A 19,174-nucleotide genomic window follows, 5' to 3' on the forward strand; every position below is an offset into this window, starting at 1 on the left:
TATACTATGATGGATGGCCTCCCAGGGGAAAGCAGCAACAACCACGTTTGTGGCACCATGGTTGGGGGGAGTGGGCTAAAGACCAGAGGAACTACAGGGATAGGGGATTCAATTATAAAGGGAGTAGACAGGCAATTTTCCAGTACTAAATGAGATTCTTGAATGATTTGTTGCTTTCCTGGTGTCTTGGAGCCACTGCAGGACATTCTGAAATGGAAGGGTGAACCAGCAGTGACTGTGGTCTCGAACTCGGTCGGACAGAAGACTCAAAAGACCACTGTTCTCGTTCAATCTCTTTATTACTTGATCCGAGGAGAGAGCACCAAGCCAGGCACCTACATCCCGGACCTGGTGGTCTCTGAGATACATTGATCTACATACATTCTTATACTTTTTCAGAGGTGCAAACAATTACCATACAAGGAATGATCATGCATTAGTCAGGCAGCATGGCACTTATTTTCTACATCGTGATTGGTTACAGGCAAAGGAATTTACTTAAAAAAAGTTACTAAAGCTATAGTTCCTTAATCTTTTCAGACCATCTTGTTCCACCGGTTATCTTTGCATACATAAGGCTTCTCATGGCGGGCTCAGGGTCAGTTTAGTGGAGCAAAAGTCAATTGTGCAGACTTGCTGAGACAGGAACTGATTGTACTGGTATTATCATACCTCAAGGCTGCAGAAAACTAGCTGAAGCAAGCAAAATCGCTGGAGCAAGGCACTGCAAAGCAAAGCACAGCTATTTCAAGCAGTCTATTACAGCTATAGTGATGTACCCTCTAATTCACGTCTAAGGGCTCACAATCTTTTACTCTCCTAACCTTTCCTTATACCTTATACACATTCTCAGTGGTACATATTGGTACCAACAACATACCAGTAGGTAGCAAAGGATCTGCAATTTATACTTAGGAAGGTAGGTAGCAAATTAAAGAGCAAGACTCTGGGTTTATAATCTCTGGGTTATTTCTGGTGTCATGTGCTAATGAGTATAAGAACAGGAGGATAAGTCAGATGAATTGTGGCTAAAGGCATGGTGTAGGAGAGAGGATTTAGAATTTGGATCATTGGGACCACTTCTGGGGAAGTTGGGACTTGTACAATCAGGATGTGTTGCACCTGAACTGAAATGGGACTAAGATCTTTGCAGGGAGATTTGTTTGTGCTGCAGGGGAGGGTTTAAAGTAATTTGGCAGAGGAATGGGGCACAGAGTTGATGTATAATTGGGAGAGAGGTACAGTCAAATGAAGAAGATAAACCTTCAGTCCAGTAAGCAGAGCAGACATAGGAGTGATAAGGCACATGGGAGAAGTACAAAGCTAAATTGTATCAAGTTTAATGCAAGAAGACTGACTCAAGGCAAATGAACTTAGATTGACCAGCACATGGAAATAAGATACTGTTACATCATAGAGTCTTGGTAGAAGGAAGGGAAAGACTGGCAACTCAGTGTTCCAGAGTATAGAAACTTCAGGTATGATCAGGGAGAGGTAAAAGAGGAGGGGCACTTTGATTAAAGAGACCATCACTGCAGAAATAAAGGAGGATAGCCCACAAGGCTCTTCAAATAGTCCATATAGGTAGAGCTTAAAATTAAAAAAAGGGAGCAATCACTTCATTAGTCAACAAGAGATAGAGTGTATACGGAGGCAAATCACAGTGAGGTATCCGAGCAATAGAGTCATAGCAGTAGGGGATTTCAATTTCTACAATATTAACAGGGATCGCCTTAGTGTGAGAGGTCTGAAGGGGTGCAAGTACGTCCAAGAAAGCTTCTTGAACCAGTACTACTAGAGATGGGGCAGTATCGGATCTAATCTTAAGGAATGAAGTTGGGCAAGTAGTTGAAGTGTCTCTGGTGACCATTTTAGAGCAAGCCGCCATAACTCTAAGTTTCAAAGTAATCATGGAAACAGATAAGTGTGGTTGGAAATCAAGATTCTGAATTGGAGGAAAGTGGATTTCAATATAATAATACAGGACCTGACAAAAGTAGTCTGGGAGCAGCTACATCCAACAAGTGGGAATCTTCTAAAAGTGAAATAGTGGGAGTTCGGGGCCAATGTTTCCAGGGAGGGAGGGAGGGAGGGAGGGAGGGAGGGAGGGAAGGAGGAAGGGAGGGAAGGAGGAAGGGAGGAAGGAAAGTCCAGGGAACCCTGTAAGTCAAGGGATATTGAGGGTTTGATTAAATAAAGGGGAAGCATACAGCAGTACTTAAAACAGCAGATCTAGAGTGGTTAGAAAGGAATTTAGGAGAGAAATATTATTCACAAAGTATCTCTGATGGACAAGATAAAGGAAAATCCCTGGCATTTTATGCATATTAAGTGCAAAAGGGTAATCAGGGAAGGAGGGGACAGGGATATTCTAAACACGTTAATATTAAAAAGGAGAATGTATCAGATGTTTTAGCAGGCATAGAGATGGATAATTCCCAGACCCTGATGAGAGGCAAGGGAGGAGATTGTTGGGGTACTATCTGAGATTTTTACACCTTTGCTGGCCACAGGTAGGGTGCCACATGTCAAGAGGACAGCAAATGTGGTACCTTTATTCAAGGGGAACAGGGAGAAGCCAGGTAGTTATAGGCTGGTGAGTCTAGCTTCAGTGGCAGGGGAGTTATTGGAAAAAAAATTATGAGGGACAAGATTAAACAACACTAGGAAAAGCAACGATGATCAGAGAGAACCTGTCTGAATAATTTCATTCAGTTTTTTTTGATGAGGGCAGTGCATTTGATATAGTCCACATTGACTTCAAAAAGGCCTTTGATATGTTACGACATGGCAGTTTGGTCTAAAAGATTAGAGCCCATGAGATCCTTTCCCCTCTCCCACCACCCCTTTCCCCCTAACCCCATATTCCAAACCCCTTCTCCCCCCAGCCCTTTCCAACCACCTCTCTCCAACCCTCCCCCAAACCTGCACCTCTCACCACCCATCCCCCTACACACTCCCCTTCACCCCTCCACCCCAGGCCTCTCCCCATCTCACTACACCCATACGTCCCACACCCCCTTCCTCCCTCACACCCTCCACCCACATCCCCCATCCTCTTCCCCCAGACCCTTCCCCCACCCCCCTCCCATCCCCCTTTCACCCCCATCCCCTGATCCACCCCTCTCCCCATGCTCCCCTCCCCGCACTCTCCCCTCCCCATGCCCACTCTCCCCCTCCTCCCACCACGCCCTGTCTACCCCTCCAGACCCCCAATTCCTCTTCTCCCCCCTTGCCCCCCTATGCTCTCCCCATGCCCCCTCTCCCCCATTGTGCCCTTCCCCCTTGCCCCCTCCCCTCCTATACCCCCTCTCCCCCTCTCCCATCCACCTGTCCCAATCCCCCATATGCCCCTCTCCACCCTCCCCCATGCCCCATCTCCCCCCGCCACATCTCCACCACTGCCCCGTCTCCTCGACCCGTCCCCTCCCTCTCCCACACCATCTCCCCCATGCCCCGTCTCCCCCTATGCCGTGCCCCTCTACCCCCTACATCCCCTCTCCCTCCATGCCCCTCCCCCTCGATGTCCCCTCTCTCCCCACAACCTTCTCCCCCATGCCCCTCCCCTTCCCCCACAATCCCTCTCCCCCTCCCCCCATTGTTCCTCCAAACACCCCTCTGCCCCCTCCCCATGCCCCTGACCCCTTTCCTCCCCTTCTCCTCATGCCCTCTCCCCCTCCATGCCTCCTCTCACCTCTCCCCCACGCCCCCTTTCCCCATCCCCTTACCCCTGCCCCTCTCCCAACCCTCCCCTCGCCCCCCTCCTCCCCTGCCCCCTCCATGCCCCCTCTCGCCTCTCCCCATGCTCTCTTTCCCCCACCCTCACCCCATCCCACCTCCCCACACCCTCCCCTCATGCCCCCTCCCCACCACCTCTGCCCACATCCAATCCATGCCCCCTCCCCCACCCATTCCCCCCCACAATCCCCACGCCCACCCCATACACCCCTTCTTCCCCGCCCCCTCTCGCCATCCCCCTCCATGCCCCCTCTCCCTCACATCCCCACGCCCCTATCCCCCTCCTCCCCACGCCCAAGCTCCACATCCCCTCTCCCCATGCCCTCTCGCCCTCGCCCCTCCCCCTCCTTCCCCATGCCCACACCCCACCCCCCCACACCCCCTCTCCCCCACTCTCTTCTCACGACCCCTCTCCTCCTCTGTCCCTACCCCACGTCCCCTCTCCACCACCCACCCAGGCCCCCACTCCACCCTCTCCTCTCCCCCACAGTCAATCCATGCCCTCTCCCCAACAACTCTCTCCCCTTCTTCCCCACACCCACCCCCTCTCCCCCGACCTCTCCCCCCTCCACCATACCCTCTCCCCATACCCACTCCTCATGCTACCTCTACCCCTCAACGTCCCCTCTCTGCCACACCCACTCCCCCCACGCCCGATCCCCCCTCCCCTATTCTCCCCCTCCCTGACACCCCTCTCCCGTATTCTCCCCACCCCGTCCTGTACTTTCCCCCATCCCCCATATACTTCCCCTCCCCCTCCCCCTCCCATATTTTCCCCCATCCCCCCGTATTCACCCCCTCCCCGTATTCTCCCCCTCTGCTCCTCCCCCAACTGTATTCTCTCCCCTCCGTCCCTCCCCGTCTCATCCCCACATGCCCCCACACTCCCACAAGCCCCTCCCCTCTTCCCCCCTTCTCCCCCTCCCTGCCCCAATTCACCCACTACACCCGATACTCCACCCCATTCTCCACCTCCCCACTCCCCTATTCTCCCCTCCACTTCCCCTATACTCCTCCTATTCTCCTTCTCCACCTCCGCTATTCCCCCTCCCCAGTCTCCATCTACCCGCCATTCTCCTCTTCCCCCATTATACCTCATTCTTCCCCTCCGCTTTTTCCCTTGCCCCTACACCCGTTCTATTCTCCCCTCCCCACACCCATTTACCTATTCTAACCCTCCCCTACACTCCCCCTTTCACGATGAGCCTTCCCCAATTCTCCCCCTCCCCACGCCTCCTCACCTTCTCACCCTCCCACATCCCTCCCCTATCCTCCCACTCCCCTCTGCCCCTCCCGTCCTCCCACTACCCTACACCCCTCCCCCCCTCCCCTATCCTCTCACATACCCACAGCCCTCCCTTATACGCCCACTTCTCCACGCCCACTCCCCTACGCACCCTCCCCTATTGAACCACTCCACAATACTCCGACTCCCCCATTCTCCCCATCTTACACACTCCACTTCCCCATTCTTACACTTCCCCTACTCTCCCCACGCCTGTCTCCCCAATTCTACCCCTCACCATGCCCCTCCGCTATCCTCCCCTCCCCTATTCACCACCTCCGAACAAATCCTCCCCCACCCCATTCTCCCCCTCGCCCACTCCCCCCGCGCTCGCTCTCCCCTCCCCCACTCTCCAACTCTCCCCCCGCGCCCGCTCTCCCCTCCCCCACTCTCCCCTCCCCCACTCTCCCCCCCCCACTCTCCCCCCCCACTCTCCCCCACTCTCCCCCCGTGCCCGCTCTCCCCTCCCCCACTCTCCCCCCGCGCCCGCTCTCCCCTCCCCCACGCCCGCTCTCCCCTCCCCCACACTCCCCCCACGCCCGCTCTCCCCTCCCCCACGCCCGCTCTCCCCTCCCCCACTCTCCCCCACGCCCGCTCTCCGCTACCCTCCCCCACTCTCCCCCTCCATTCTCCCCCCTCTCCCCAGCCCACTCTCCCCCCGCGCCCGCTCTCCCCTCCCCCACTCTCCCCGTGCCCATTCTCCCCTCCCCGACTCTCCCACCGTGCCCGCTCTTCCCTCCCCCACTCTCCCCTCCTCCATTCTCCCCCCTCGCCCGCTCTCCCCTACCCTCCCCCAGTCTCCCCCAGCGCTCGCTCTCCCCTCCTCCACTCTCCCCCTCTCCCCCTAGACCACTCTCACCCCACACCCACACTCCCCTCCCCCATTCTCCCCCTCGCCAACTCTCCCCCCACGCCCGCTCTCCCCTCACCCACTCTCCACCCACGCCCACTCTCCACTCTCCCCCCACGCCCGCCCTCCCCTACCTTCCACTCCCCCACTCTCCCCGCTCCACCATTCTCCCCCCGCCCGCTCTCCCCTCCCCCACACTCCCCCCACGCCCGCTCTCCCCTCCCCCACGCCCGCTCTCCCCTCCCCCACACTTCCCCCACGCCCGCTCTCCCCTCCCCCACGTCCGCTCTCCCCTCCCCCACTCTCCCCCACGCCCGCTCTCCCCTCCCCCACTCTCCCCCACGCCCGCTCTCCCCCCACGCCCGCTCTCCGCTACCCTCCCCCACTCTCCCCCCTCCATTCTCCCCCCTCTCCCCAGCCCACTCTTCACCCACGCCCGCTTTCCCCTCTCCCACTCTCCCCCGTGCTCACTCTCCCGAGCCCACTCTCACCCCACGCCTGCTCTCCCCTCCCCTCCCCCACTCTCCCCTACACCATTCTCCCCCCCCACTCTCCCCCCATGCCCGCTCTCCCCTCCCCCACTCTCCCCCGTGCTCACTCTCCCGAGCCCACTCTCACCCCACGCCTGCTCTCCCCTCCCCTCCCCCACTCTCCCCTACACCATTCTCCCCCCCCCACTCTCCCCCCATGCCCGCTCTCCCCTCCCCCACTCTCCCCCTCGCCCAATCTCACCCCATGCCCACACTCCCCTCCTCCATTCTCCCCCTCGCCCACTCTCCCCCACGCCCGCTCTTCGCTACCCTCCCCCACTCTCCCCCCTCTCCCCAGCCCACTCTTACCCCACACCCGCTCTCCCCTTCCCCATTCTCCAAGCCCGCCCTCCCCAGACGCCTGCTCTCCCCTCGCCCGCTCTCCCCCCATGCCTTCTCCATTCTCCCCCCACGCCCGCTCTTTCCTACCCTCCCCTCCCCTACTCTCCCCCTCCACCATTCTCCCCCTCCCCCACTCTCGCCCCACACCCGCTCTCTCCTCCCCCACTCTCCCCCTCCACCATTCTCCCCCTCCCCCACTCTTGCCCCACACCCGCTCTCACCCTCCCCCACCCCACTCTTCCCCACGCCCACTCTCCCCCACGCCCACTCTCCCCTCCTCCATTCTCCTCCTCGCCCACTCTCCCCCCACGCGCGCTCTCTGCTACCCTCCCCCAGTCTCCCCCTCACCCACTCTCAACCCACGCCCACTCTCCCCTCCTCCATTCTCCTCCTCGCCCACTCTCCCCCCACGCCCGCTCTCTGCTACCCTCCCCCAGTCTCCCCCTCCACTCTCCCCCAGCTCACTCTCACCCCACACCCGCTCTCCCTCCCCCATTCTCCCCCAAGCCCGCCCTCCCCTCACCCACTCTCCCCCCTTGCCCACTGTCCCATCCCCCATTCTCCTCCTAGCCCACTCTCCCCATCCCCTTCTCCCCCAGCCCACTCTCCCCCCACGCCCGCTCTCCCCTCCCCCATTCTCCCCCCACTCTCCTCTCCCCCATTCTCCCCCACGCCCACTCTCCTCCTCCCCTATTCTCCCCCTCCTCCTCTCTCCCCCACGACCCTGTCCCATATTCTCCTTCTTCCCTATTCTCCCCCTCCCCACACCCCCCACCACTATTCTCCCCTCGCCCATGCTCCCACTCTCCTCCTACATTCTCCCCACCCCCTCCCATATTCCCACCTCCCACTTTTCCGCTCTCTTCTCCCCTCCCCTTCCCTTCCTCCGCGTCCCGCTCGCCTCAGCCCCCTCCCGCACGCACCCCGTTCCCCCCACGCGGAGAGGGGGCGTGGGGGGGCAGAGGGGGCGTGGGGGAGAAGAAGGGGTGTGGTGGGAGAGGGCGTGGGGTTCTCCCCACCCCCTCTCCTGCCTCACTCTCAACCCCCTTTCTCCTCCCACCTCATTTGCTGCTCTGCCCCTTTCTCCACCCACCCCCCTTCCCCTTCCCCTTCCTCCACCCACCCCCCTCCCCCCTCCCCCTTCCTCCACCCACCCCCCTCCCCCCTCCCTCCCTTCCCCCTCCCCCCCTCCCCCCCTCCCCTTCCCCCTCCCCCCCCTCCCCTTCCCCCCTCCCCCCCTCCCCCTCTCCCCCCCCTCCCCTTCCCCCCTCCCCCTCTCCCCCCCCTCCCCTTCCCCCCTCCCCCCCCTTCCCCCCTCCCCCCCCTCCCCCTCTCCCCCCCCTCCCCTCTCCCCCCCCTCCCCCTCTCCCCCCCCTCCCCTCCCCTTCCCCTCCCCCTCCCCCCCCCCCTCCCCCCCTCCCCTCCCCCCCCTCCCCTCCCCCTCCCCCTCCCCCCTCCCCCTCCCCCCCCTCTCCCCCCTCCCCCTCCCCCCCCTCTCCCCCCTCCCCCTCCCCCCCTCTCCCCCCTCCCCCCCTCCCCCCCCCTCCCCCCCTCCCCCTCCCCCCCTCCCCCTCCCCCCCCCTCCCCCTTCCCCCCCCTCCCCCTTCCCCTCCCCCTTCCCCTCCCCCTTCCCCCCTCCCCCCCTCCCCCTCCCCCCCCTCCCCTCCCCCCCCTCCCCCTCCCCCCCCTCCCCCCCCCCCCTCCCCCTCCCCCCCCTCCCCCCCCCCCTCCCCCTCCCCCCCCTCCCCCCCCCCCTCCCCCTCCCCCCCCTCCCCCCCCTCCCCCTCCCCCCCCTCCCCCCCCCCCCCTCCCCCTCCCCCCCCTCCCCCCCCTCCCCCCCCCCCCCTCCCCCCCCCTCCCCCCCTCCCCCCCCCCCCCCTCCCCCTCCCCCCCCTCCCCCCCTCCCCTTCCCCCCCTCCCCCCCTCCCCCCCTCCCCTTCCCCCCCTCCCCCCCTCCCCCTCCCCCCCTTCCCCCCTCCCCCCCTCCCCCTCCCCCCCTTCCCCCCTCCCCCCCTCCCCCTCCCCCCCTTCCCCCCCTCCCCCCCTCCCCTCCCCCCCTTCCCCCCTCCCCCTTCCCCCCCTCCCCCCCCTCCCCCTTCCCCCCCTCCCCCCCTCCCCCTTCCCCCCCTCCCCCCCTCCCCCCCCTCCCCCTTCCCCCCCTCCCCCCCTCCCCCCCCTCCCCCTTCCCCCCCTCCCCCCCTCCCCCCCTCCCCCCCTCCCCCTTCCCCCCCTCCCCCCCTCCCCCCCCTCCCCCTTCCCCCCTCCCCCCCCTCCCCCCCCTCCCCCTTCCCCCCCTCCCCCCCCTCCCCCCCCTCCCCCTTCCCCCCCTCCCCCCCCTCCCCCTTCCCCCCCTCCCCCCCCTCCCCCTTCCCCCCCTCCCCCCCCTCCCCCTTCCCCCCCTCCCCCCCCTCCCCCCCCTCCCCCTTCCCCCCCTCCCCCCCTCCCCCTTCCCCCCTTCCCCTCCCCCTCCCCCTCCCCCTCCCCCTCCCCCTCCCCCTTCCCCTCCCCCTCCCCCTCCCCCTTCCCCTCCCCCTTCCCCTCCCCCTTCCCCTCCCCCTTCCCCTTCCCGATCAATGTGGGAACGAAGATCTGCCGGCATCAGACATTGTGCTCACCTTGTGACTGCCTTAAGCTCCTCCCCCGTCGGCAGCGTGCTGCTTTTTTCCCTCTTCAGTCGCTGTTTCCATTCTCTGCTGTGCGGCTGTAATCATGGCTGATACTGATGGGGTAGACGAGCGATCTCCACTGCTATCAGCAAATAACTCTGGTATTGTCACTCCTACAACGCCTCTGTATGTCGAGGAGCCTAGTCCTCGGGGTGAGTGCATGCTGCTTTATTAAAGGAACCATTAAAGTGGAATAGAAATTTATAAAAACCGCAGTTACATTTCTTTTGGGAAAAACAGCCCCTCATAATGAAAGCTTAGTGTGGCGAGAGAGCTTCCAGATCTCTGCAGGCCGACTGTCGCTCGCCTGCATTTCCACAGTTTGCAACAGTGCCTCTGATATTAGGCAAACGAACAGCATTGATTTTCAATGGGGCGACCGACGTGCAGTAAAGACGGTCGACTAATGTCGTTGCACAGAGGTTAAACCCCCAGTTTGCGATGTTTTGCTGCGCACAGAGCTCATTGCAGATGGACCCAGAGTATTTACAGGGACGTTGTCAAAAGTATAATCTCCATGGCGAATACGTAAGGCTTTACGTGTTGACGGATGCGGCAAAATTTCAGCAGAGCTTGTTTTTCTTTGGATTAAATTTAACGCATGTTTAGTAATAAAACCTACCATTGCAAAATGTTAGGGACATTTGTATTATGTACGCAAAGATTTGTTGTTGAGGGTCACTAATTAAAATCTACTTTTATCCTGTTGAAATTAAAGGATAAACGCATGAGACTTTACAAAAACCTTGTGCAATCAATCTTAATGTGATGGTAACAACAGGAATAGGTTGAGTGAATTAAATGTGATTTATATACTATTTAAATATGCATGGAAGGTCAGTTCTTCAGTTTAAAATAGCTTCCCATTAACTTGATAAAATATCCTGTTCAATTGATATTACTGGCCCTAATCTGTGTACTGATGTCAGCTTTAAGTGGTCAAGAACTGGTACAAACCTTATCTGAATATCAACTTGCATTTATTCGATATCCAAAGTGTTTCACGGTGTAGAGAGAAAATAATAGTTGGAGAAAGAGATGGGGAAGTGCAAAGGGAGGGGCCTAAGAAACCAGAAGATGGTTGGCTGTAAGATTGTGAGGTCATGTAAGTATGAAGTACAAGGTTAAAGGGTCGGATGATTACAAATAAAAGCATTGGGAAAGAAAATCCCACGTGTACAAAAAGACAAACCGGGTCACTCCTCTTTTTGATGGGTTTTGAGGTGAAGTAGGCACTATTACAGATAGTTGTAAGAGGATTATTCTCACAACTAGTCCATGGGTCTATTCCTACAATTCCTGCAATCAGAGGCACGTTTTAAGGTGACAGCTGAGCAGTGTACTGATACAAAAGAGCAGTACTTAATCTTGCAATATATCATGCAGTATCTGCATTTCTATTGATGTAGCTCTTGTTTAAAAAGTAGTCCCCAATTTCAAAAAGATTGCAATTACAGTATCTGTAGATATTATTGAGGTGTGATGTTCTGTTGTTAGGATACTTCTATTCAGCATAATAGTGATTCAGGAGTGAGATGCACTTGTGTAATTGAGTCTGCTGTCATAATCAACCTTTTGCAGTCGGAACCTCGCTATGAATCATTTGCTTTAGTCAGTTATGGTCACCTGTATTTGTGAATCTTGGCATTCCAATGCTGCTGGGTAGGCTTGAGGGATGTCCTGTTCTTGACATCTTTCTTGTCCAGTCTTACCAGATAAAGAATTTCCATTCAGAGAAAATCCATTGTGCTGGGGAAAATGGAGGCAAATGGAAACTAAATTCTGTGTGGAAATAAAATTGGAAAAAGCAAATACATAGGGCCTAGAAATTTGAGAATGAATCTTTTTTCTGGAATGTTTAACTTTCCATTGTATTCTGTTCAGTGTCTCATAAGTCAATTAGTTTATTTACATTGCCAGTAATTAGAAGTGAGACAAACCCTGCATAATTATTTGAAATGTATGCACTGGATCAAAGCGCACAAGGAATCTTATTTCTCAGCTGCCCTGAATGTTATGGCCTCTCAGCTTGTCTGCTGAGGGAAATAGATACTTCCTATTCGTCCAAGTAGATTCCTTGAAATTTTATACACCGCCATTAAGTTCTGTCCTGTCTAAAGAACAGAGACATTGTATTTCAGCTGTGATCGAACAGGTGTTTTGAGTAGTTCATGTATAACTTCCCTTCTCATGTTTTAAATCTTCACTAAATAAAATGAAGTATCCCGTCTGCCACCTTATCTGTCCTGCTACCTTCAGTGATTAGAGGATTTGCAATCTGTGGTCCCCCTGTTCCTCAGTGCTTCTCAGAATTCTATGATTTATTATATACTTATTTGCCTTATTTGACCTGCCTCCAATGCAACTTCATGGTAAATTTACGGGGGATGGGGTCTAGGAGGATCCTAGAAGACAGCCTGCATCATGATTTTTCCATGATACAAAGTCACGTTCTCTGCGTTTCAAGAAATGAGTTGAAAAAAGTTGTTGATTTATTTACATTTTTGCACATAAATTTTGTGCAAATTTTGATTGTATCTCAATTTCTTGAGTACTGGTTTGTAGATTCTGTGAGGATGAATTTTCATAACCGGAATGGTTGTTATGCAGGGTCACCTGTGGGACCTTGATCATAGAACCATAGAACAGTACAGCACAATACAGGCCCTTTGGCCCACCATGTTGTGCCGACCTTTAAACCTCACCTAAGACTATCTAACCCCTTGACAGATGATTCCATGCAGGTGTCAAATTCTTAACCTTAAGAATGTCCTGATTACTTCCTCAAAAAAGTTATCAGGTTAGTTAGACATAATATTCCTTTAAAATGTCATTGATGACTATCCTTTGTAGATCTATGCCTTTCCAAATGATGATTTGTACCATCCTTTACAATTTTTTCATTGATTTGCCCACCAGCACTGGAATTAGGCTGACTGATCAGTGATAGGGTCTATTCCATTAACAACTTTTCAGTTCTCTCGGACTAGGTCTGAATCCAACGAGGACTGGAAAATAAGAATACAAGAACACGAGAAGCAGGAGAAGGAGTAAAACATATGGCCATTTGAGAATGTTCCACTTTTAAATAAGATCATGGCTTGGCTTCAGCTCTGCTTTCTTGTTTGTTTCATTATGTTCCCAAAGACTATGTCTCATTCTTCTAAGCTCCAATGGTGTGTAGGCCCAACCTGCTCAACCTTTCCATCCTAGGAATCTTGCCAGCAGTGCAAGTATAAGCCTCCTTTAAATAAGGTGACCGAAACTCTGCTATTCTGCATCTGTGGTCTTACCAACGCACTATAGACCTGTAGCAAGACTTCCTAATTTTTATACATGATATTCTTTGCAATAAAGGTCAGTATTTGATTTGTCTTCCTAACTACTCATTGTACTGCATACTAACTTTGTGCTTCATGTCTGAAGATACCTTTCCATGACTGGATTCTGTGGTCTCTCTCTATTTAAACAATATTCTGTTTTACTATTCTTCCTGCTAAAGTGGATAACATCACTTGGCCAATGATGAGTTCTTCTGCTTTTATCTCTCTTGCTTCTCTTAACAGCCTGGGATGCCCCTTATGCCATTTCCATGCCATTATCTTCCATAAAGTGGTGCTTGCTGCTAGTAATAGAAAGTAATCTGGCTCATTAATATAAATCATAAGCAGTGGCTGGATGTAAAAACAGAAAATGCCAGAAGGTTTAGGCAGCATCTCTGGAAAGAGAGAGAGTTCTGAGTGCTTCTAGTATTTTCTATTCTTATTTCAGATTCCAGAATCTCAGTACTTTTTAAAGTTTTAGGAGCTGGATATATTTTGGTATTATCCTCATCTCTTTTAAAGCTTGTATATCGTTTGTTTCTTGATTTAATCATTGTACAGCCATTTTTTTTGTTTTGCACAGAGGATATATTCATTAAATGATTACTTTTTTTCTGAGCTTAGTTACTGAAAGACCAAGTTTATCCATTAAATTGAAAAACTTTTTTTTCCTTTTTAAAAAAAAAATTCCTCTCATAGGGACAGATGGTTTAGCCTTATAATTGTATGCATATTGCTGCTGTTTTCTCCATAACAAAAAAAACACTTTGAAAACTACTTCATTGGCAGTCAACTGATTTGGGATGTTGTGAAAGGCCATATCTATATGCAAATAATTATTTTTTTCAAACTTAATTGGCCACAGTGTCCTGGATAGATAGTATGTATTATGTTTAGTAAATATCAGGTTGGACGTCTCTTTGAGGATGTGACATGACTTCACATTCATAAGTGATTGTGGTATCGACACTGCATGTAAAATATACTGCAGATGATGTAAGAATATTTACAAGCAAAGATGTGAACAGCCTAAAGCTTAAAGTATTTGTCCAGACACTTAAAGATTCTGGTTAAATTTCACTGAATTGATTGCTAACTTGTGCACATCTTCAAAGGGAGCTAGATATAGTTGGATTGTATGATTGCAATGTGTTTTTAATAATTTAAAAGGCTGGAAAATTTATTTAAATTCTAAAAGTAAATTGTGAATACCCATAACCATCTCTGTGGTCCACCTGTACACTCTTTTAAACATCTTACAGTAATTTCAACAATAGGTGACCAGAACCACAAATAATGTTCTATATGGAGGTCTAAGTTAAGACCTCTTGCATTGATGTTTCTTTTTTCTTATTCAGTTTGTGCTGAGGGTTACAGATACTTGGAGGTTTTTCTTGATCAACTGTGTTGTATGATTGCTGTCAATCAAAAATTGCTATCATCATGTAGAACATACCTTTGTATGCTTTTATTTGTATTTGTCCACTTTGAATAGTATTTGCTGCTTCTTAACCATGTTATCTGTTGGTTGAGATTGCAGTTACCTGCTCACTGACTCAGCGTGATAGCTCACACCATACAAAAGGAGATGGGTGCTATGAAAGTAAAAGAACTTTCTCTAATTTGATTGTGGCATAGCTTTAGCTTTAAATCTATCATTGCACATTGTGGGTTGAAATCCACAAACTGCAACCCAGATCAACTTGACATACCAATAGAAAGTTGGATATCCATGTTGTTTTGCAAATAGTGTGCATACATTTTGTGAAATGCATTCAAATGTGTTTTGTACTTATTATTCAAAACAAGGAAATGGAAGTAGGAGTAAGCCATTTGGCTCCTTGTACCTGCTCCATCATTCAATAAGATTGTGGCTTTTCCTCAGTACTTCTTTCCTGCACTAATCCCATATTCTTTTATTCCCCTATATCTGAAAATCTACCTTTTTTTTTAGCAACTGAGCCCCACAGCCATCTTGGGTAGAGAATTCCAAAGATTCAGCACCCTCTATGTGAAGAAATTTCTTCTTATCTCAGTCCTAAATCTCCAGACTCTCCTAAATTTTCAGACTGTGACCCAGTTCTAGACACCCCACCATCAACACTCTTGGTGAGAATGCCGTACGTTTCAGTGAGATCATCCTTCATCTAAAGTCAAGAGAGCATTGTCCCAATCTGCTTAATCTCTCCTCATGGGACCATTTCCCTCACCCAGGAATGAATCTCGTGATCCTTTGTTGCCATTCTTCTATTGCAAGTACATAATCCTGAGAGGGAGAATGGACGTACAGAATATTCCAGCTGCATTCAACTGGGGTCTATTTAATTGCAATAAGATATTTTTATTCTTGTACTCAAATCCTCTTTCAATAAAGGCCAATATAACATTAGCCTTCCTAATTGTCTGCTGTGCTGTATGGTAATACCCAGTAATTTGTATGCAGGAAAAGCTAGGTCTCTCCAAACAACACCTTTTAATCTTTCAGCATTTAAAAAAATACTTAGTTTTGCTTTACTTAATTTTTCTATCAAAGTGGATGACCTCATATTTTTCCACATAGTCCTTCTGCCACGTCCTTGCCCATTTCCTTGTGGTCATTATCTCGCTGAAAACTCTGTTCATTCTCCGTACAATCCATATTGCTAGCTGGATTTTTTCATTGGGAATTTGAATATATGATTTGTTGAGAGGACCAAATATAAGTGTAGAGGTTTTGACAAGCTGGGACTCCATCACCATCCCTCAACACCCCATGAGCCACAGCCTCCCAGAAAATTCAGTGCTTGGAGAGGATATTCCTGGGGGAAAGTCCAGTGATGCTATATGGGTAGAATTTAGGAATAAGAAAGGGGTGATCACTTTGATGGAATTGTATTGTAGGCTGCTCAGTAGTCAGCGGGAACTAGAGGACCAAATATGTCAGGAGATTGCAGAGAGATGTAAGAATAATAGGGTTGTAATAGTAGGTGATTTTACCTTCCCTAGTATTGACTGGGACTGCCATAATGCTAAGGGATTAGATGGGGCAGAATTTGTTAAGTGTCCAGGAAAGTTTTCTCAAGCAACATGCAGGTCACCCTACTCAAGAGGGGGCAACACTGGACGTCCTTTTGGGAAATGAGGCAGGGCAAGTGGCTGAATTGTCAGTGGGAGAGCAATTAGGAACCAGTGACCATAATTCTATTAGTTTTAAAGTAGTTATTAGAAAAATTTGGACTGGTCCATAAAGTCCTGAATTGGGGCAAGGCTAATTCTGATAGTGTTAGATAGGAACTTGCAAACATTGATTGGGAGAGGGATGTCTGGCAAGTGGGAAGCTTTTAAAAGTGAGATAAGGAGAGTTCAGGGCCAACGTGTTCTGTTAGAGTTAAGGGCAAGGCTGGCAGGATTAGGGAACCCCGGCTGATGAGGGTTATTGAGGCTGCTCAGGGAAAAGGAGGAGGCATATGTCAGGTACAGGCAGCTGGGATCAAGTGAATCCTTTGAGGTATAAAAGAGATGTTGGGGTACATTTAAGAAGGAAATCAGGACGGCTAAAAGTGGACGTGAGATATATTTGCAGATAAATAAAAGAAAATCTTAAGAGATTCTATAAGTATATTCAGAGTAAAAAAGTAACAAGGGAGAGAACAGGTCTCCTAAAGGATCAGCTTGGTCATCTATGTGTGGAGCCATGGGAGATGTGCAGTATCTTTAATGAATACTTCTCATCTGTATTTACTGTGGAGAAGGTCATGAAAATTAGAGAATTCAGGGAACACAGAATAATGATGTTCTGAAACATAAATTTTAATTGGTTTATTATTGTCACATGTACAGTGAAAAACTTTGTTTTGCATGATGTCCATACAGATCACTTCAAAAAATAAGTACATCAAGGTATTTCAAAGCGAAATGCAATAACAGAAAGCAGAATATAGTATTACAGTTACGGAGAAAGGGCAGTGAAGGTAGACAGTAAGGTGCAAGGGCCATGATGACATAGATTGAGAGATCAAGAGTTCTTCTTTATTGTACAAGAGGTCTGTTCAAGAGTCTTATAACAGTGGGATAAAAGCTGTCCTTGAACCTGCTGATGCATGTTTTCAAGCTTTAGTATGTACTGCCCAATTGAAGTGGGAGAAGAGAGAATGACCAAGGTGGGAGGGGTCTTAATTATGTTGACTGCTTTCCCGAGGCAGTGGGAAGTGTTGACAGAGTTGAGGGAGGGGAGGCTAGTTTTCATAATGAACTGAGCTATGAGCAATTTCTTGCGGTCTTGGGTAGAGCAGTTGCTGTACCAAGCTCTGGTGCATCCAGATAGGATGCTTTCTATGGTGCATCTATAAAAATTGGTGAGGGTCAATGGGGACATGCTGCATTTCCTTTGCCTTCTGAGGAAGTAGAGGCGCTGGTGTGCTTTCTTGGCCATAGTGTCTGCATGATTGGACCAGGACAAGCTATTGGTGATATTTATACCTAGGAACTTGAAGCTCTCAACCATCTCCACTTCAGCACTATTGATACATGCAGGGGTGTGTGCTCTGCCCTGTTTACTGAAGTCACTTACTCAGAGGAGGCCTAGGCCTGACCTGATGGGGGGTTAGGCCTGTGGGGATGCCCAATGCCAGGGCCCCTCCGGATCGGAAGCCCAACCCTACAGAGCACCCAGGGCCAAGTCCTGACACCAAGGCCCCCCGAGATGCCCCCCACTTACCTGCTGGGACAGACCACTCCTCTTCAGAACCTTCAGACCTGTATGGGAACGACAATTTACCTCACAGCCCAGCTGATTCCATTCCAGGTCTTCCAAGTCTGTTCACAAGCAGTGTCTTACCTTCCAGTCTTCAAAGTCTGTCCAGAAGAAATCACTTGCCTTCCAGTCCAGGTGAATCCACTCCAGGTCTTCCAGGTCTGTCCTTAAGCAATCACTTACCTGGTGGCTCCACTCCAGGACCGACGAGTCGCAGCCACTTACCTCGGAAGCGCGGTAAGAGGGCTGGGCTGCAGGTGAGGCTGAAACAGCGTGGGTACAAGGCACCCCCTCCCCAGCATTCTACTAGCTAACGTCCAGTCCATTGAGAACAAAGTTGATGAACTAAGGGCAAGACTGACTTACCAAGGAGAACTGAGGGACTGCTGTGTACTATGTCTCACTGAAATGTGGCTTACACCTGCTTCATCTGATTGTGCCATTCAACCTGAGGACTTCTCAATCCACTGAATGGACTGTATGGAATCCTAGGGCAAAGTTAGGGGCAGAGGGGTCTGCTTCTTAATCAGTAACTCATGGTGCTCGGACATGACGGTTCTAGTGAGCTCCTGCTCACCCAGCCTGGAATATCTAACGATGAAATGTCAACCATACTACCTGCCACAAGAGTTCACTTCAGCTATCCTGATGGCAGTCTACATCCCACCACAGACAGACATGAAGCCTGCATTCAATGAGCTATACTCTGTGATCAACAGCCTTGAAACAGGATACCCTGATGCTCTCTTCTTTACTGCAGGCGACTTCAACCAAACCAACCTCAAGAGTGTGTTACCAAAGTACTACCAGCACATCTCCTGCTCCACTAGGGGCACTAACACCCTTGACCATTGCTATACAACCATCAAAGATGCCTTCTGAGCCACCCCTTGCCCTCACTTTGGTAAATCAGACCACCAGGCTGTGCTCCTTCTCCCTGCATACAAACAAAAACTGAAACGGGAGGATCCAGTACATAGAGTCGAGCAGTGCTGGTCGGAGGAAACAGATGAGCTTCTACGTGACTGCTTTGAGTCAGTGGGTTGGTCCATGTTCAAAGACTCAGCTGCCAGCCTTGATGAGTATGTCACCACCATCAAGGACTTTATCAGCAGTGTGTTGAGGACTGTGTACCAAAGAGGACAATCCAGGTGTTCCCAAACCAGAAACCATGGATGAACCGGGAAATCCACTCCCTACTGAAGTGGAGGACTACTGCATTCCAATCAGATGATTCTGACCTGTACAAGATATTAAGATACAGCCTCCGGAAAGCTATTGGAGATGCCAAGAGACAATACCAAAATAGAGTCCCAGGCCAGTCGTCAGTTGTGGCAGGGATTACATGCTATAACAGGCTACAAAACTAAGTCGGGCAGCATCGTCAACAACAGTGCACCCCTTCCTGATGAGCTTAATGCACTCTATGCACGTTTCGAACAGAAGGGGATTGGTTTGTCACCACCCATCCTGATGGCCTCCAATGCAACTGAACCTGTGGTCACTGTTGAGGGCATTAGATAAGTGTTCCGGAGAGTGAACCTGAGGAAAGCATCTGGCCCGGATGGCATCCCTGGCCGTGTCCTCAGTGCGCTGATCAGCTGGCAGGGGTATTTGCAGACATGTTTATCCTCTCTCTGCTTCAATCTGAGGTTCCCACCTGTTTTAAGTAGACCATTATCATCCTGGTACTTAAGAAAAACAAGGT

The 19,174-nt window shown here is 51.6% G+C and overlaps 1 protein-coding gene and 1 long non-coding RNA gene across 2 annotated transcripts in view; one reads left to right on the top strand and one right to left on the bottom strand.

The window, feature by feature from the left end:
- Positions 1-291: 291 nt before the first annotated feature.
- On the bottom strand, positions 292-10,440 carry LOC127574348 (uncharacterized). The gene is made up of 3 exons (XR_007956903.1): positions 10,369-10,440; positions 9,361-9,574; positions 292-724 (listed from the first exon to the last, which is right to left on the bottom strand). It is a non-coding gene; the product is annotated as an uncharacterized LOC127574348 (long non-coding RNA).
- pip4p2 (phosphatidylinositol-4,5-bisphosphate 4-phosphatase 2) overlaps positions 9,362-19,174 on the top strand; it is a 63,424-nt gene continuing 53,611 nt past the window's right edge. The window contains exon 1 of the mRNA XM_052023293.1: positions 9,362-9,563. Coding sequence (XP_051879253.1) covers positions 9,455-9,563 — 109 coding nt within the window. The 5' untranslated portion in view covers positions 9,362-9,454. The remainder of the gene's footprint in view (positions 9,564-19,174) is intronic.

The sequence above is a fragment of the Pristis pectinata genome, chromosome 9, assembly GCF_009764475.1.
Source record: "Pristis pectinata isolate sPriPec2 chromosome 9, sPriPec2.1.pri, whole genome shotgun sequence".
NCBI lineage: Eukaryota > Metazoa > Chordata > Chondrichthyes > Rhinopristiformes > Pristidae > Pristis > Pristis pectinata.